The following is a 15,361-nucleotide window of genomic DNA, read 5'->3' as shown; positions in this document are numbered from 1 at the left end:
GGCAATCTTCTGGGGCCCCACTAGTGTGTGGGGCCAGAGGCAAAAGCAGGTGGAGCAACAAATGCAATTTTTGCCTCTGGACAGTTAGGTTAGCTTCTGCTAGGGTTGCCATATTTCAGAAAATGAAAATCCAGGGCTACCCACCTGTCAATCACATGGTGTTATTGTGACATGACAGGTGGGCAAAATAATTCTGCTAATTCTGGGGCTTTCCAGTGACTATAGGTCCAGTATGAAGACATGCTGGTTTATGGATTCTTTCCCCTTATAGGGGTGTGGGTGGAGAAGGCTGTTTCTAATGGGGCTTTCCTATATTTCTCCTTTAAGCAGGTGGGTGGCAGCAGCGGTGGTTCAATCTTAAATCCTGCCAATGCAGGATCGAGCCCTGTTCTGTTATCCATCACCAGTGATATCAGTTGATGGGCAGCTGAATGTGGTTTGGGGAAAATGAGTGTGATTAAGCGAAGATTGGCCAAGGGCATGAGGTTCCACAGCCCTGACTTTCTCCATACCACCTATAATCCTATATGCTTCTATCCTGCTGTCCCCTATTTACCTGTTTTCCCAAGATAAAAAGCCCCAATCTGCAACCTTTCCCCACAGTTGTGCCATTGATCAATTGCATTTCCTATTCTGGACCTTTTCCAACACTACAATATCCTTTTTGAGGCAAGGCAACCACAGTACTCCCCACGGGAGTGATGGGGGACCTCAAACTGGGGGCTGAATGCAACCCTCCAAGCCTCTCTATCTGGCCCTTGGGGCTCTTTCCCAGCCACACCCCTCTCAGTCCTCTCACTGGCACCCTCCTAGAATGTAGTTCTGCCTGGCTACAATGCACCTTTAATCATGCTGCTTGCTTGCTTGCCTGCACAGAGGCTGGAGAAGAATGTGAGAGTAAATTAAGGTTTGTTGACCCACCTATTTTCCAGATAGGGAGACTTAGGAGGGGCATTAAAGGGACTCCTGACCATTAGGTCCAGTCATGGCTGACTCTGGGGTTGCAGTGCTCATCTCGCTTTACTGGCCAAGGGAGCCGGCGTACAGCTTCCGGGTCATGTGGCCAGCATGACTAAACTGCTTCTGGCGAACCAGAGCAGTGCATGGAAACGCTGTTTACCTTCCCGCCAGAGTGGTAGCTATTTATCTACTTGCACTTTGACATGCTTTCAAACTGCTAGGTTGGCAGGAGCAGGGACCGAGCAACGGGAGCTCACCCCATCATGGGGATTCGAACCCCCGACCTTCTGATCAGCAAGTCCTAGGCTCTGTGGTTTAACCCACAGTGCCACATATGTATCCCCAATGCCTGGGGTTCCCCATCTCTGATCTACTTCCACCCGTAGGCTCCCCAACCAGAAAATCCAAATGATAAAAAGACTTGATTTATTTTACAAACTGCAATGAAGAAGCTGAATAGATGGTTAAGTGGGCATTTAGGGGTACTGTAATATTGAATAGCTTATGCAGCTCTGAAGATGTGACTCACCCTTGACTAGGAGAACTGTTCCATTTCTTGTTGCTGACTGCTTTCCTGTATGATTTTCACCCGAGTCTTAATGATGCTGCTGCAAGTGTAGAAGTACTATCCGTGCAGCATCATTTACACTGCTGCAGTGTCAAGTGTCAAAGGACTCTGTGTTGAGCTGGAATGTTCCAGATATGAACGACTGCCTTAAAAAGCCATGGAATTCTGCCCCAACATGATCTGAGCTCAGCATTAATGATGAAATGCCATTTTGGGCAAGCAGTCAGGCTCTTGGTAACGTCTAAGCCTTTGTCACTTAAAAGAAAGAAATCAGAGTCTGTTTGGGGGCTCTGATAAAACCCTCAAGCCTCACCCTCTTTTCTAAAAGAGTAGCTAAGGGGAGAACCCATAAAAGATAAGGGAAGGGTGGAAAGATGAGAATGCATACTATTATGAATCAGGACAGGAGTGATATTTTTGCCAAGGAGATGGATGTATAACTCATCCCCAAGGAAGTAACATACTGGCTGGGTCTTGTTCCTGATCAGTAGGAGAATCAGAATCAGGGAAGTAGGAAACCATTGTGGGAAGTCTGAGGAGCTCACCAAGCCAGATGTGGTGCATGAGCAGTATTTGCATGTTCCTTTTGGAAACATCTCAGCCAGCCAGGAGTCAGGTGGGGAAAGGTAAAGGTAAAGGTACCCCTGCCCGTACGGGCCAGTCTTGACAGACTCTGGGGTTGTGCGCCCATCTCACTTAAGAGGCCAGGGGCCAGCGCTGTCCGGAGACACTTCCGGGTCACGTGGCCAGCGTGACATCGCTGCTCTGGCGAGCCAGAGCCGCACACAGAACGCCGTTTACCTTCCCGCCAGTAAGCGGTCCCTATTTATCTACTTGCACCCGGAGGTGCTTTCGAACTGCTAGGTTGGCAGGCGCTGGGACCGAGCAGCAGGAGCGCACCCCGCCGCAGGGATTCGAACCGCCGACCTTTCGATCGGCAAGTCCTAGGCTCTGAGGCTTTAACCCACAGCGCCACCTGCGCCCCCAGGTGGTGAAAAGGGTAGCACAAAACCCATGGTCTTGGTACTATGGACAGCTCCCTAGTGGTGAAGGCCGAATTGTGCGTGAAAGGAAAACCACATGCAATCTGATGAAACCTGGCAGAGTCCAGTAGGTTCAGGGGGTGGGGTGCAGGATGGAACAGAACAGGACACAACAACCAGTGGCTGGGTTTCTCAAGGGCTGTTAGATGAGCTTGGCAGGGGGATGTTAAGAGGTGAGTGTTTAAAACCCCAACTGAAGTATCTCCCTTGGATAATAATGATTGTTTATTTTTAGGAACAAAGGAAGCTGCCTTACACTGAGCCAGATCCTTATTCCATTTAGCTCTGTACTGTCTAGACCATGGGTAGGCAAACTAAGGCCCGGGGGCCGAATCCGGCCCAATTGCCTTCTAAATCCAGCCCACAGGCAGTCACGGATTCAGCGTGTTTTTACATGAGTAGAATGTATGCTTTTATTTAAAATGCATCTCTGGGTTATTTGTGGGGCATAGGAATTCATTCATTCCTCCCCCAATATAATCCGGCCCCCCACAAGGTCTGAGGGACAGTGGACCGGCCCTCTGCTGAAAAAGTTTGCTGACCCCTGGTCTAGACTGACTAGCAGCAGCTCTCCAGAGTTTCAGACTGGGAGCTCTCCCAGCCTTGAACCCGAGACCATGAGCTCTGGGATCTGCATGTAAATTAGATGCTCTACCAATGAGCCACAGCCTCTTCCCTTTTTATAACTTTTCCCTTTTACTTAACTGATCAATAGTGCTTTGCATTGCCGGAAAAGTGGGAAGGAGGCTCTATAAAAATAACCTGTAATGCTGTGATGCTTGACAAAAGACACCAAATGTATACACTCCAAAAAACCGACAATGATAGCAACAATGGAGTTGTTTTATAAATGTATATGTAGGAGGATTATCATCTTTATTCAGGTTTGTTTTACAAAGCAGGAGAACAAAGAATTTAAAAAATGACTAACAGTTAAAAGCTTTTGGATTGCAGGTCAGAGGGGGAGGATTAATTTTTATAAACATACTTTGCATGGTGCTTTCATGATTTTATGAACCATAATAGCTATATGCTGCTTCCAAATCCATAGGCACCATGTATACCCCAAGCACAATCCTGTCATTACTAACTCAATGACAAAGCCTGACCTGGAACTTTCTAAATGACCAAGTCTGGTCCTCTTACCTCTCAGCAGCTTTTGATACCATTGACTATGGGATCCTTCTGGAGCGACTGTCTGAACTAGGGGTGGGTAGCACCACTTTGCAGTGGTTCCAGTCCTACTTGGATGGTTGTTCCCAGAGGGTGTTGCTTGGGGAATGCTTTTCAGCCCTGTGGAACCTTCAATGTGGGGTTCCGCGGGGCTCAATCCTATCCCCCACATTGTTCAACGTCTACATGAAACTGCTGGGGGTGTTATCTGGAGGTTTGGAGTACGTTCTCATCCGTATGCTGATGACACTCAGCTCTATTTCTTCTTTACATCTGCAGGTGAGGCAGTGGAAGTGCTGGACCAGTGTCCTGCCTCAATAATGGACTGGATGAGAGTCAGCAAACTGAAGCTCAATCCAGATCAGACTGAGGCACTGCTAGTGGGTGGTTCCCTAGACCAGATGGGTGGGAGATCGCCAGCTCTTGATGGGGTTACACTTCCTCTGAAAGAGCAGGTTTGTAGCTTGGCGGTACCCCTGGATCCTTTGCTGTCACTCAAGGCTCAGGTGGCCTCAGTGGCCCGGAATGCCTTCTATCAGCTTCGGCTGGTGCCCCAGCTACACCTCTATCTGGACTGGTATAGCTTAACTACTGTTGCCAATGCTATAGCTTAACTACTGTTGCCAATGCTCTGGTAACCTCAGGGTTAGATTACTGCAATGTGTTATATGTAGGGCTGCATCTGAAGATGGTTCGGAAACTTCAGGTGGTGCAGAATTCAGCACCCAGGTTGCTCACCGGAGCAAGTCGGTTTGAACATATTACACCGATCCTGGCCCAACTGCACTGGCTACCAATTAGTTTCTGGGCCCAATTCAAAGTGCTGGTTTTGATCTATAAAGGCTTAAATGGCTCAGGACCGCAATACCTCAAGGACCGCCTCTTTTCATATGAACCTACCTGGACCCTGAGATCATCTTCTGAGGCCCTCCTTCGTGTGCCTCCTCCTCGAGAGGTCCGGAGGGTGGCAACATGAGAATGGGCCTTCTCTGCAGTGGCTCCCCATCTGTGGAATGCTCTTTCCAGGGAAGTTTGCCTGGTGCCTTCATTATACAGCTTGAGGCGCCGGGCAAAAATGTTCTTTTTAAACCAGACCTTTGGTTGATTTGATTGACATCCTATGCCCTTTTAAAATGTGGATTGGGGGGGTTATTGGGTTGTTGTTGTTGTTGTTGTCTGATTATGTATTTGGTTTATTCTGTGAACTGCCCTGAGACCCTCCTGGCCTCTCTAACTGGCCCTCAGAATTCTCCCCAGGCCACACCACCTCTCTCTAGGCAGGTGTGCCAACTTGAATAAAATATTGGGGGGAGGGTTCCTCAGGTAAGCCCCACCCTGCTTAATTGGTCACATGATGCAGTGCATACACACCATTTGAATGACAATGCCCATCAACTGGGGAGGGCAACCACCTCAAATATTTTATTGGGGGGCAAAGCCCTCTTGGCTCCTATGTCTCCAGGTCACTGGCTCTGCTTTCCAGCCAAAGTGTTTTTTGCCTGGTCAAAATGTGTCCTTGAACTCTGACAATGCCCTTTGCTTGTCTAGATGGAGGACAGAACATGAGAAGGGTGTGTGTGCGCGTGCGCATAGAAACCTGCCTACTGTACAAAGGTAAAAACTACATTTCTTGCTCCAACCACTGGTGCCTCTGGCCCCACCTACCCCTGGCATGTGGCCCTCAGAAGGTTGCCTAGAGGAGAATGTGGCCCTTGGGCTGAGAAAGTTTCCTCACCTCTGAAATAAAGCAGTAAAGAGGCCAAAGTAACTTACAAAGGTGAAATACAGCTGAAAAACCGTAAGTTAAGAACACTTAAAAATCAATAAACCCCAGATACAAAGCAAGTGTATGTTGAAATAGTGCGGGGGTGGGGTGGGGGGAGGGAATCTGAGCAGACTGGAATAAAATCCTAGAAGCCAATTAGCATCAGCCTCTTCCCTGGGACTCTCTCAAACCCAGTGTTTGCCCGCAATTCCTCCGAAACAGTTAACAGGCTCAGAGTTCCCGCCCACAGGTATGATATCACTGCTCCCATCTGCCAATCGCCTCTTGATGTTGCGGCAAAAGAGTCCTCCAAGCCACAGCTCAGAGCAGAAAGCAAACAGCGGCAACAGCAGCCAGAGCCCAAGGAAAGAGACCGAGGAAGACGAGGAAGAACGCAGGACTTTGCTTTTCTCACTTCTCTTCTCCCTTGCAGAGAAAGCTGTGCTGGGGGCAGGAGGCTACAGCCCATGCTGTGACTGCAAACTCTCCAGGCTCGCGTGGGCACCTGCCCCTGTGCACCTTGCCAGGATGATGGGCTGCAAGTCCAACTCGCTCACTTGCTTGCAAGGAGGGAAGCCGGGTCTGCCTGCAGTGGCTGCCACCACCGACTCCACGGCCACACTCAACAAGCTGGCACTGGCCACGGGGGGCACGGAAAAATCCTGGTACCGCTGCGTCTTCCCCTTTGGCATCGTCTCCCTGGTCATTGGCATTGCTGCCACGTGCATCACCTTCACCATCAATGGGCGGCAGATGGACATTGCCAAGGTGGTCTCGGTGGCCACCCTGATCTTCGGGGTGGGCCTGCTGGTGGGCGCCTTGGTCTGCTGGCGGGCCAAGAGGCAGCGGCAGCGCAAGAAACAGCAAGAGGAGCCTGCTTCCGTCGAACAGGGGGCTTTGTGATGCAGGCACCAGACCCAAACCCCGGCAGGTAGATCCATGGCTGGCAAGAACCCCACCTTTTTCTTGTACTCCATGGCAGAATGAGGGGAGCCAGGAAGGGGGCTTTGGCAGCGCCTTCCAATGTTTTGGGAAGAGAGAAAAAGGACAGTGGAACCTGGCAGTGTGGGGGCAACATTTGTCCTGTTTTTACTGAATGTGTTGAATGATGTTTTGGACAGTGAAAGGGAATTGGCCCGATCCAGGAAGGATGCTGAAAAGCAGGAGGCAAGTGGCAGGGCTGGCTGGCTGTGAGTCAGGCTGTTCCCCTACAAAAGTCGCCCTGACCTTGGGTTTGCGAGCTTCTTTGCCACACAGAACTGTTTGTTTACAAAGAGCCCCAGGAAAAAAAACTCCTTTTTAAAAAACACACCAGCAGAATGAGAGCAGGGAAGGCGTTTCCTCCCACAAGGATGCTTTCTGCTCATCTCCCAACACAGCTATGCATATTGTTGACTGATCACAGAAAGAGATACCTATTTTTTTTTAAAAAAAAAGAGGATCGTGGAGCAGCATTGCCTAGTGAAACATGAGTGAAGCCAAAAGTTCACAAGTTTCTGCAGGACAAAAACAGTGCGATTCTGCCGGCTGAGAAGGATGATGGAGCCTGGGGTTCCAGCTGGTGGCAGCTCTAGAATGACACTCCTTTTCCAGGGTGGAAAGCCCAGGTCAAAGGTTACTGTCAGGATGATTTTGGAATAAACAGATACCGTCACTTCTTGCAAGTAAAAGTGAAGAAATACCGTTTGATGGAGAAGGTGCACAGTGGTAGCAAAAGAGCCCAAGTCAAGTTTCAAGATCTCACAAGACATGGGACAGTTGAAACTGCAGCTGAAGCTGACAAAGCGGTACAGCTTTCCTGTGGGGATGGCGGGGCAACTGTTCATTGGGAAGTAAAGCCCAGATTGCGAAAGAAGAGGCTGGCCTAATCTGCCCTTCAGAGCAAAGTGCTGCAAACTAAGGAAGTTTCTAGTGCTGGTGGAGCTTTGCCCACCTGACTATAAATTCAGTCATGTGCCACCAACCCATGCAGTCCGCATTGTGCCTCTGGTTGGTTGCACATTGGCAATATACTGACGCAGGAGTGCGCTGTGAGGTTGTCCACCACAGACAGTTGTTCCACTAGTTTTCCAAAGCAATGTATCAGGTATTCTTGATAGAATTAATGTAACCTGTAGCTTGACAGTTGCTGCATCAGAGCTGTGGTTTCAGAGGATGCAAAGGCAGGTCGTTGACAGGGCCCCAGTTAGGACAGGATAGCAGCTGAGCTTGTAAGAGGCATGAGAGAGAGAGAGAGTAAATATAACATGCATTAGATGCCTACATTAAAGGGTGGGGGGGACAAATCTCAATGTCCTGGTTGGATCTTTCAGTGTTTCTCCTTGGGAAGTAATAGGATCAGAACAAGGAATGTGTGTATTCCTGACTTCTCTAAGCTTTCCCCCTTAACCTGACTTCTTTGGCCTGGTTTTTTCTCCCAGCAGGGTGGCCTGCAAACCACAGCTGTGTACCAGCAATTCAAAGGAGGTCTCCTTTCTCCTCCTCGCTGTTTATTCTCAGCTGAGCTATAGTAATACCAAGGCTGGCTGATAGCTATGGCTGGAAGAGTGGAGGGTGGGTGGGTAGGGAACAGCTGCTCTCTTGGCTCCTCAGCACCTGGAGCTCATCCACATCCACACATGCAGCTGGAAAGAAGTGAAACCAGACTCTCTGTAAGCCTAGGAGCCGGAAAAAGGCAGCGGCCAGGACTGGCGTGGGGGTAGACGAGGCTGGGAACGAAGGGTGTGCACACATACATCACGTTTCCTGGCTAACTCCTTCACAGTATGCTGTTGGATTAACCTCCCCCCCCCCCCGGGGTGTGCGTGTGTGTGCTGCTGTTATGTCTGGCCCAAGTGTAACATATGTGGAAGTGCAAACTTGACTGAGCAGGAAGGGAGACAGACAAGAGGCAGGAGTGCTTTGGGGCCATATCCAGATGGTAATCTCCTCTACTCCTTGTTGGAGTTCTAAAACAGGGATGACCCACATCTATTCACTTGGGGGGGCGCTGCTCAGTCCTCCATACTTTGCTCTGGGGGAGGGCATAAGGAAGTTTGTTGCAAACATCTGAATGGCTGATAGATAACTCAGCAGTAGGGCATTTGCTTTGCATGCAAAAGGTCCCAGTTTTGCCCCTGGGTATCTCCAGGCAGGGCTGGGAAAGACTCCCTGCCTGAAACCCTGGAGAGCCTCTGCCAGTCAGTGTAGGCAATATTGAACTAAATGGCCCAATGCCCTGACTCGGTTTAATGCAACTTCCTCTGTAGACATGCTTCATAATAAAGGTATCATTGTTATCTTTTTATTCTGCCTTTCTCAAATGAAAGCTGCATAATTTCTGTCTTTTATCCTAAGGCAGGCTAGGTTGAGAGATGGTGTCTGGCCCAAAGCCATCCAGTCTGTTGCCAGAAATTTGAACTTGGATCTCCCTAGAATAAGTCTGACACTAGCTGCCATTGCACCACATATTCTGCATCTTGCATATCACATACATCCTTTTTTTGTCCTTGTGTATGTAATTTCTGTGTATTGGCATAGCTTTTGTTTCTTACAGCTTGCACACATTCTTCTTTTCTCCATGAATGCAACCGTGAGCAACCTTTCCCTGCCCCTCGATTAGATCTTGGTGGGGCTTCCAGGGGCCAAATAAAATTGCCTCAGGGTTGGCTGGGCTGAATCAGCTCCAAGGGTCTAGTTGCCTCCTACCACCCCATTCAAGGATAAGGTCTCATACCCCAGAAGAGGCAGGCACCACGTACATGTGGTGCCGAGCCACATGGAGGCTCATTCTAGCCATGGCAAGTGGACTGGTGCAGGTGGAAGCATTTTGACATAGGAAGTGCTGGAAGATTATGCCAGATCCTACTCAGTGAAAGAAGTGAGGGAATAACTGTTGCTTCCTTGGAATATGGTAGAGCACATGGCTGTACATGAAGTCCCAAGTTCATTCAGAATAAAAATCAGTGTTATTTCTGGACTAGTTTGCTGAGCATACATCCTGATTTGCTTGCACAAAGGAAGTGGGAAGGTTTGATGATGTTGGGAATTTATTTAGCGGTTTCTGGAGTGTTTCCCCGTCACTTTCCTTATTGCACACACAGAGAGAGAGAGAGAGAGAGAGAGAGAGAGAGAGAGAGAGAGAAGTCCAGTATGTGGGAAGGGGTGGGAACGTGTTGGACCACCCTGCCCCAGAAGTACGCCAGGTGAGCAGGGGAAAGGAAAGGCACCACCTGGGCAGCTCTTGCTACTCAAGACTAGAGAATACTATGCTAAATGGACAAATCGCCTGACTTCATTTAAGGCAGCTTCCTCTGCAGCATAACTCTCACTTTTAATATATGTGATCCATGTGTTTCAGAGAGACAGAGCTCTCAAGCATTTTCATAACTTTAAATGAAAACCATGCCTGTAACAAAGCCAGGATTTACAACTCCCCTCCCTTCTCCAGGAAGGATCTTTTGTCAGTTTCTAATGCTTTGTTCTGTAACTCAAGAACTCAGAGCTGCTTTCTTTGCTTTTTGTTACTCTCTGTTTCCATTGAGGGGTTGGGGGGGGGGTTTAAGAGAGAAGAAAATAGACCTTTGCTCACCCAGGAAGATCCTTTGTTTGCCTGCATAATAGAGCAATAACCTGCCACGGTTAACCCCTTGCTGTTCCACTGTTGCAAAAGACAGGCGGACTTTCTATAATTAGGCTGCCAATAGCAGGTCTGTTTTCTCTATTTCTGGGCACCGGGTAATCAAATATGACCCCCCCCCCTCCAGCAGCTGAGCGCAATGCATGGCATTTCCTGGGCTGGAGAGATCTGTATACAGTTTTGTTGACATCCCTGCATGATTTTCAAGTCCACAAGCCAACAAACAAACTTCAAAAGACTTGGGGGTGCATACAGATATGCCCAGCTTTGGGATCTCATGCATTTATTTCTGCTGTGGGGTGAGCTCTGCTATCTTCCACTGCTGATGTATGTACATGTACTTGGCTCTGAATTTGGGCAGTAGCTTAATGGCAAAACACCTGCTTTGGATGTCGATTCCAGGTTCAATCTTCGGGATCTCCAGATAGGACTGGGAAAGATTCCTTGCCTGAAACCCTGGGGAGCTGCTGCCAGTCAGTGTAGACAGTACTGAGTTACCTGGACCAAAAGTCTGACTTAGTATAAGCAAGGATCCTAAGCTCTTGCAGCAAAAGCCCCTTCTAGAAGTTACCTTGTTTATTTGGATTGGTTTGGTTCACTCCTGCAGCACATAAGCAGTGCCGTTGGAAATATATCATCTGTACAAGCATTTACAACTTCAGTGAAGGACACACAAAAAATATGCCAGGCACTGGAGTTCAGCTAGGAATTCTGTTGGTCAAGTGCCAGTTCCCTGTGCCACTGCAGCTGTTGCCTTGAGGGCGAAACTGCAGGTGATTAAAGTTGGGCTTCATCATTCTGGATGATTTATGAACATAGAAAGCTGTCTTCTGCTAAGTTGCCACACCCCTCACTGGCCCCATTTTGCACTCTCTTTGGGTGGTTTTGTTTTGTTTTTGCCTGGTTGGAATGTGTCCTTGCACACATGGAGGCTAAAGAGGGTGTGTGTGTGTGTGTGTGTGTGTGTGTGTGTGTGTGTAGAGACAAGCTTACCATGCACAGGTAAAATTTATATTAATTGCTCCATCTGCCTTTTCTTTTGGTCCCATCCTGCACTGACATGTGGCCTCCAGAAGTTTGCCCAGAATTCGCCCCCCTACCCCTGGCATAGAGGAGTGGTCTGGTTGAATCCAGAGACCCACCTCTGACTCCCAGGCTACAACATGGGACCCGTTTTCACATTTGATTTATACCTTACAGAGCTGACAAGGCACGTGATGAATCCTAAAATGGCAATTCACAGAGCACAGCGTTCCCTTAGCATTGCTACTAAATGCAAATCAGCTCTGCAGTATGGCAGGAGAAAGGCACAAGCATGTGGGTGGCAGGAAATACGTAACTTATTATTATCATTTTTAATGGCCCATTCCATTCCCCTGCCACTTTGCAGTGCTTGTGGATGTTGTTAAAACGAGCATCTCATCAGAAGAACACATCCTCATCCAGACACACATGTAGTGCTCCTTTGGTCTGGCCAACCTAAGGTGGAATCCAACATGGCGGCAACAGCTTTGCTGAGATCCGCCTTGCTACCCATCTGCAGGTCCTGATCTTCTGGCATTGGGCAGCTGCTAGTAGTCATGCCTCTGCAGGGCTGGCATAATGTAAGTGCTGCTGCAGGCAATGAGGCTGGCAATGCAATTTCTGCCAGTCAGTGGAGGCTGTAGTGCTGAGCTTGACCTTCTAACTTGGCTGAGTTCCTGCTTCTGATCACACCTTTTCTCTCTGCTTCTAATCAGCTAAATTTGGCCATGTTCTTGGAAGGTGGAACATTTTATGCACAAACTGGTGTGGTTTCATCACACTGGATTCCGTTGCCATAGCTTGGCTTAATGGAAACTAAGTTGGTGTTACTTGCAAATGACATCTGCTTCCTAGGTTTCCTTCCTCCAGCTGAAAAAAAAAAGCATCTGCTTGGACCACTCCAGCCATCACATCACTACCACATGGGTCAAAATATTGTTTGTTTGCTTTCCAATACTATCTTCTTAATCAAAGTTCTTAACCGTCTAGTCCTGGCTGCAGTGGGAAGCGTCCAGGTGATGAGGCTCCACATTGGTGGGACACAGAGTGATGCTGGAACATGCAACTCTCTAGACATGGTGTAGTGGTTAGAGCACACTACTCCCATCATCCCAGACTACTGGCCATGCTGGCTAGGAATAGTGGGAGTTGCAGTCCAACAACATGTGGGGAGCCAAGGTTGAGAAAGGCTGGGTTAGTGTTGGACTATGACTTTGGGAGACCAGGGTTCAAATCCCTCCTTGGCCATGGAGCTTGCTGGGCCAGTCACCAACTCTCAGCCTAAGTTACCTTACAGGGTTTTAGGAGGATAATATTGAGAGAGGAAAAACCATCTTGCCCTGGCCTCTTTTGGGAAGGAGGGTGGGATCTAAATTTAATAAATAGATGAAATAAATGCACCACATTGAGCTCCTTGGGGAAAATGCAGTAATGAGACAGGTGGCCCCCCTCCACTTATGCAGGGTTTACGTTCTGGCGCCCCACATGCATAAGTGAAATTGTGTAAAGTGAGGAGCACCCTCTAAACACCCTTTAAATGCCCTTTCTGCCACGCTCTCTTCAATCCACACCAAAAAATATTGCATCTAAAAATATCCCCAACTAGAAGGTGGAGGATGAGTGGGAAAGTGGTTGCTGCTGCTGTACTACCCCGCCAGCTGTTAGGTGGCGAGGCTAAGCAGCATAAACAAAGCCCCACTCTGATCCAGGAAGGGTCTCCTTGCAAGTCACGAGGACTCTCCAGCTCTCGCCTGCCATTTCTGGGTTTGGATTGAATTGAATTACCGTATTTTTTGCTCTATAAGACTCACTTTTTCCGTCCTAAAAAGTAAGGGGAAATGTGTGTGCATCTTATGGAGTGAAGGCAGGCTGCACAGCTATCCCAGAAGCCAGAACAGCAAGAGGGATTGCTGCTTTCACTGCACAGTGATCCCTCTTGCTGTTCTGGCTTCTGAAATTCAGATTTTTTTCTTCTTGTTTTCCTCCTCCAAAAACTAGGTGCATCCTGTGGTCTGGTGCGTCTTATAGAGCGACAAATATGGTATTTCCCAGTGCCACACATATATGGAGTCATGTGTGAGTTAATTGCAAGTAATTGGATGGACGCTTGTAATTAATTTTGCAAACACTTTCCCTAATATTTAGTGCAGTCTGATCAGAACACAATAAGAACCTGGCTGCTGGATCAGACCAAAGGTCCATCTAGTCCAGCATCCTATTCTCACAGTGGCCAGCCAGATATCTCTGGAAAGCTTCCAAACCTAGGCAGGGCTTCAAGGCAATTGCTCTCTCTTGCTGCCGCTCCCCATCAGCTGCCTCTGAACCTTGAGATTCCAGCAGCCGTCATGACTATTAGCCATTGATTAGATTTCTCCTCCGTTAATTTGTCTAAACCCTTTTAGAAACCATTTCAGCTAGTGACCAACAGCATATCTTGGTTCTGTGAATTCCATCAAGTTATTTATCTGCTATGTGAGGAAGTACTTCATTTTGCTTGCTATGATTCTCCTGCCAGTCAATTTCATTAGGCAACCCTGAGATGTAACGTTCTTTGTCAGAGGAAAAAACATTTATTTCTATTCAGTCTCCACAGCATGCATTAGTCTTTTAAAAATGCAATAATGTCTCTTGGTTAAATTGTCTTTCTCCCCACTCCAATGCTATAGCCTTTCCTTCAAGGTTCTGATGCCCTGACCCACCCATCCGCCAACCACATTTTTCTTTTGGTTGCTCTTTTTACATCTTTACAAGTTAAATGATACCCTTTTTTGAGATGGTGTGACCACAGCTGTCCACACTAAAAGTACCCATTATGGTGTCTTTCCAATTCAGCATCCCACCAGTTTTTGGGTGGACAAAAAGACAGCAATTAGCTTTCCACCTCATCTGTTTTCCAGCCTCACTTTTAAGAGAATAACAAAATCTGGTCATGGTGGGGACTCCAACAAGCACTGTTCCCCTGTTACTCTTGCAAATCTTTCAGCAGAAAGGAAATGCAATTAGAACTGGAGTGGGCATTCCTGGCACCAGCTGGACCTCTGCAAACCACTGTTGACACCAGTGGTGATCTACTTGGGCAGACAGGAAAGGTTGCAGCTTGCATGGTTGAGCTGGCTGCAGTTATATCTGCATCAGCTCTCAGAGTCAGTCCTGATGTATCTGAAGCTGGGACACAAGGAATATCATAGCAGCCAGGGCTGGCCCTGATTTAGACAAACTAAGGCTACTGCCTCAGGTAACCAATTCTGGCTGCCATTAAAGGGCTTGCCATTTAGTTTGTTATGATTGCATATTGACGCTCAAGGAGTGCAAGGAGTGGGCAAGGTGTTTGTGGGATTATCAGGTGCCAAGACAATTTGTACCATTCACTTGGTGTGTGTGTTTTGTGGTGGGTAGATTTGCTGCTCCAGCTCAGACAGCAAAATGCATTGGGTCAACATGGGGGGGCACATCTTGTAATTTTGTCAAGGTATTGGAGTTGTTTCTGCAATCTTCTATGAGTCCCAACTTCAGATGTTACACTGCTTTATGACACTGGCAGTCTGGGTTTATAGGAATTAGACAGCTGCAGTAACACCTTCACTGGATCACACTGTCTGTTTTACACATGGAAATGTATCAATTAATTTTTTTTAAGCTTTCGACTCCAGAGTTGCCTGCTCCTCTCCCCTCTTCTATTTGCACAGACCCTTTAAAAAACAACTGTTGCATTTCTCCACTCTGCCAGCCTGTTGCACAACTTCTACTGAAATGACAACGATAACTACCCTTGTGATGAAATTCTTTATATCAAATGAGGAATGTTTGGGTGTCTGTGGGGAAAATCAAGGATCTGTAAGAAGTTGGCGGTTTCTGTTATCAAAGTGCCATGAATACAATCTTTATACATATATATTTTTCTGTTTTTCATATGCCCTCTCACTAATGTTGTACTGGAACCACATTTCTTGGAGAGGGGAAATAAAATTTTCTTCTTTACTGAGACGTTTTTGTTTTGCATTTGTGTGAATACTGATGGATTTTCCAAAAATCATCACAAAAAAAGGGAAGAGAGTGTGTGGGTGTACAGGAGGGTGTAAGAGACAAACACACAGAAACATTTCTAGAGGGGTAGCCATGCTAGTCTGTTACAGCAAAATTAACAAAGAAGCTTGACAAATGTATTATGGATGCAGCTTTTGCAGACTGGGTCCAGTTCGTCAGATACATGA

At 47.6% G+C, this 15,361-nt stretch overlaps 1 protein-coding gene across 1 annotated transcript; it reads left to right on the top strand.

Moving 5' to 3' along the window:
* The first annotated feature begins 5,806 nt into the window (after nt 1-5,806).
* LOC310831067 (transmembrane protein 100-like) lies at nt 5,807-15,132 on the top strand. The gene is made up of 2 exons (XM_083711161.1): nt 5,807-11,915; nt 13,817-15,132. The coding sequence occupies exon 1, from the start codon at nt 6,038-6,040 to the stop codon at nt 6,410-6,412; it is 375 nt and encodes a 124-aa protein (XP_083567287.1). The 5' UTR covers nt 5,807-6,037; the 3' UTR covers nt 6,413-11,915; nt 13,817-15,132.
* The last annotated feature ends 229 nt before the right edge of the window (nt 15,133-15,361 follow it).

This window comes from Podarcis gaigeae (genome assembly GCF_964106915.1).
Source record: "Podarcis gaigeae genome assembly, chromosome: 14".
Classification (NCBI taxonomy): Eukaryota; Metazoa; Chordata; class Lepidosauria; order Squamata; family Lacertidae; genus Podarcis; species Podarcis gaigeae.
Note: the sequence above shows the minus strand (reverse complement) of the source record. Positions and strands in the feature narration are given on the sequence as shown.

Excerpts from the sequence above, each read along its gene's own strand:
- LOC310831067 (XM_083711161.1), top strand. The coding sequence starts at position 6,038 with ATGATGGGCTGCAAGTCCAACTCGCTCACTTGCTTGCAAGGAGGGAAG.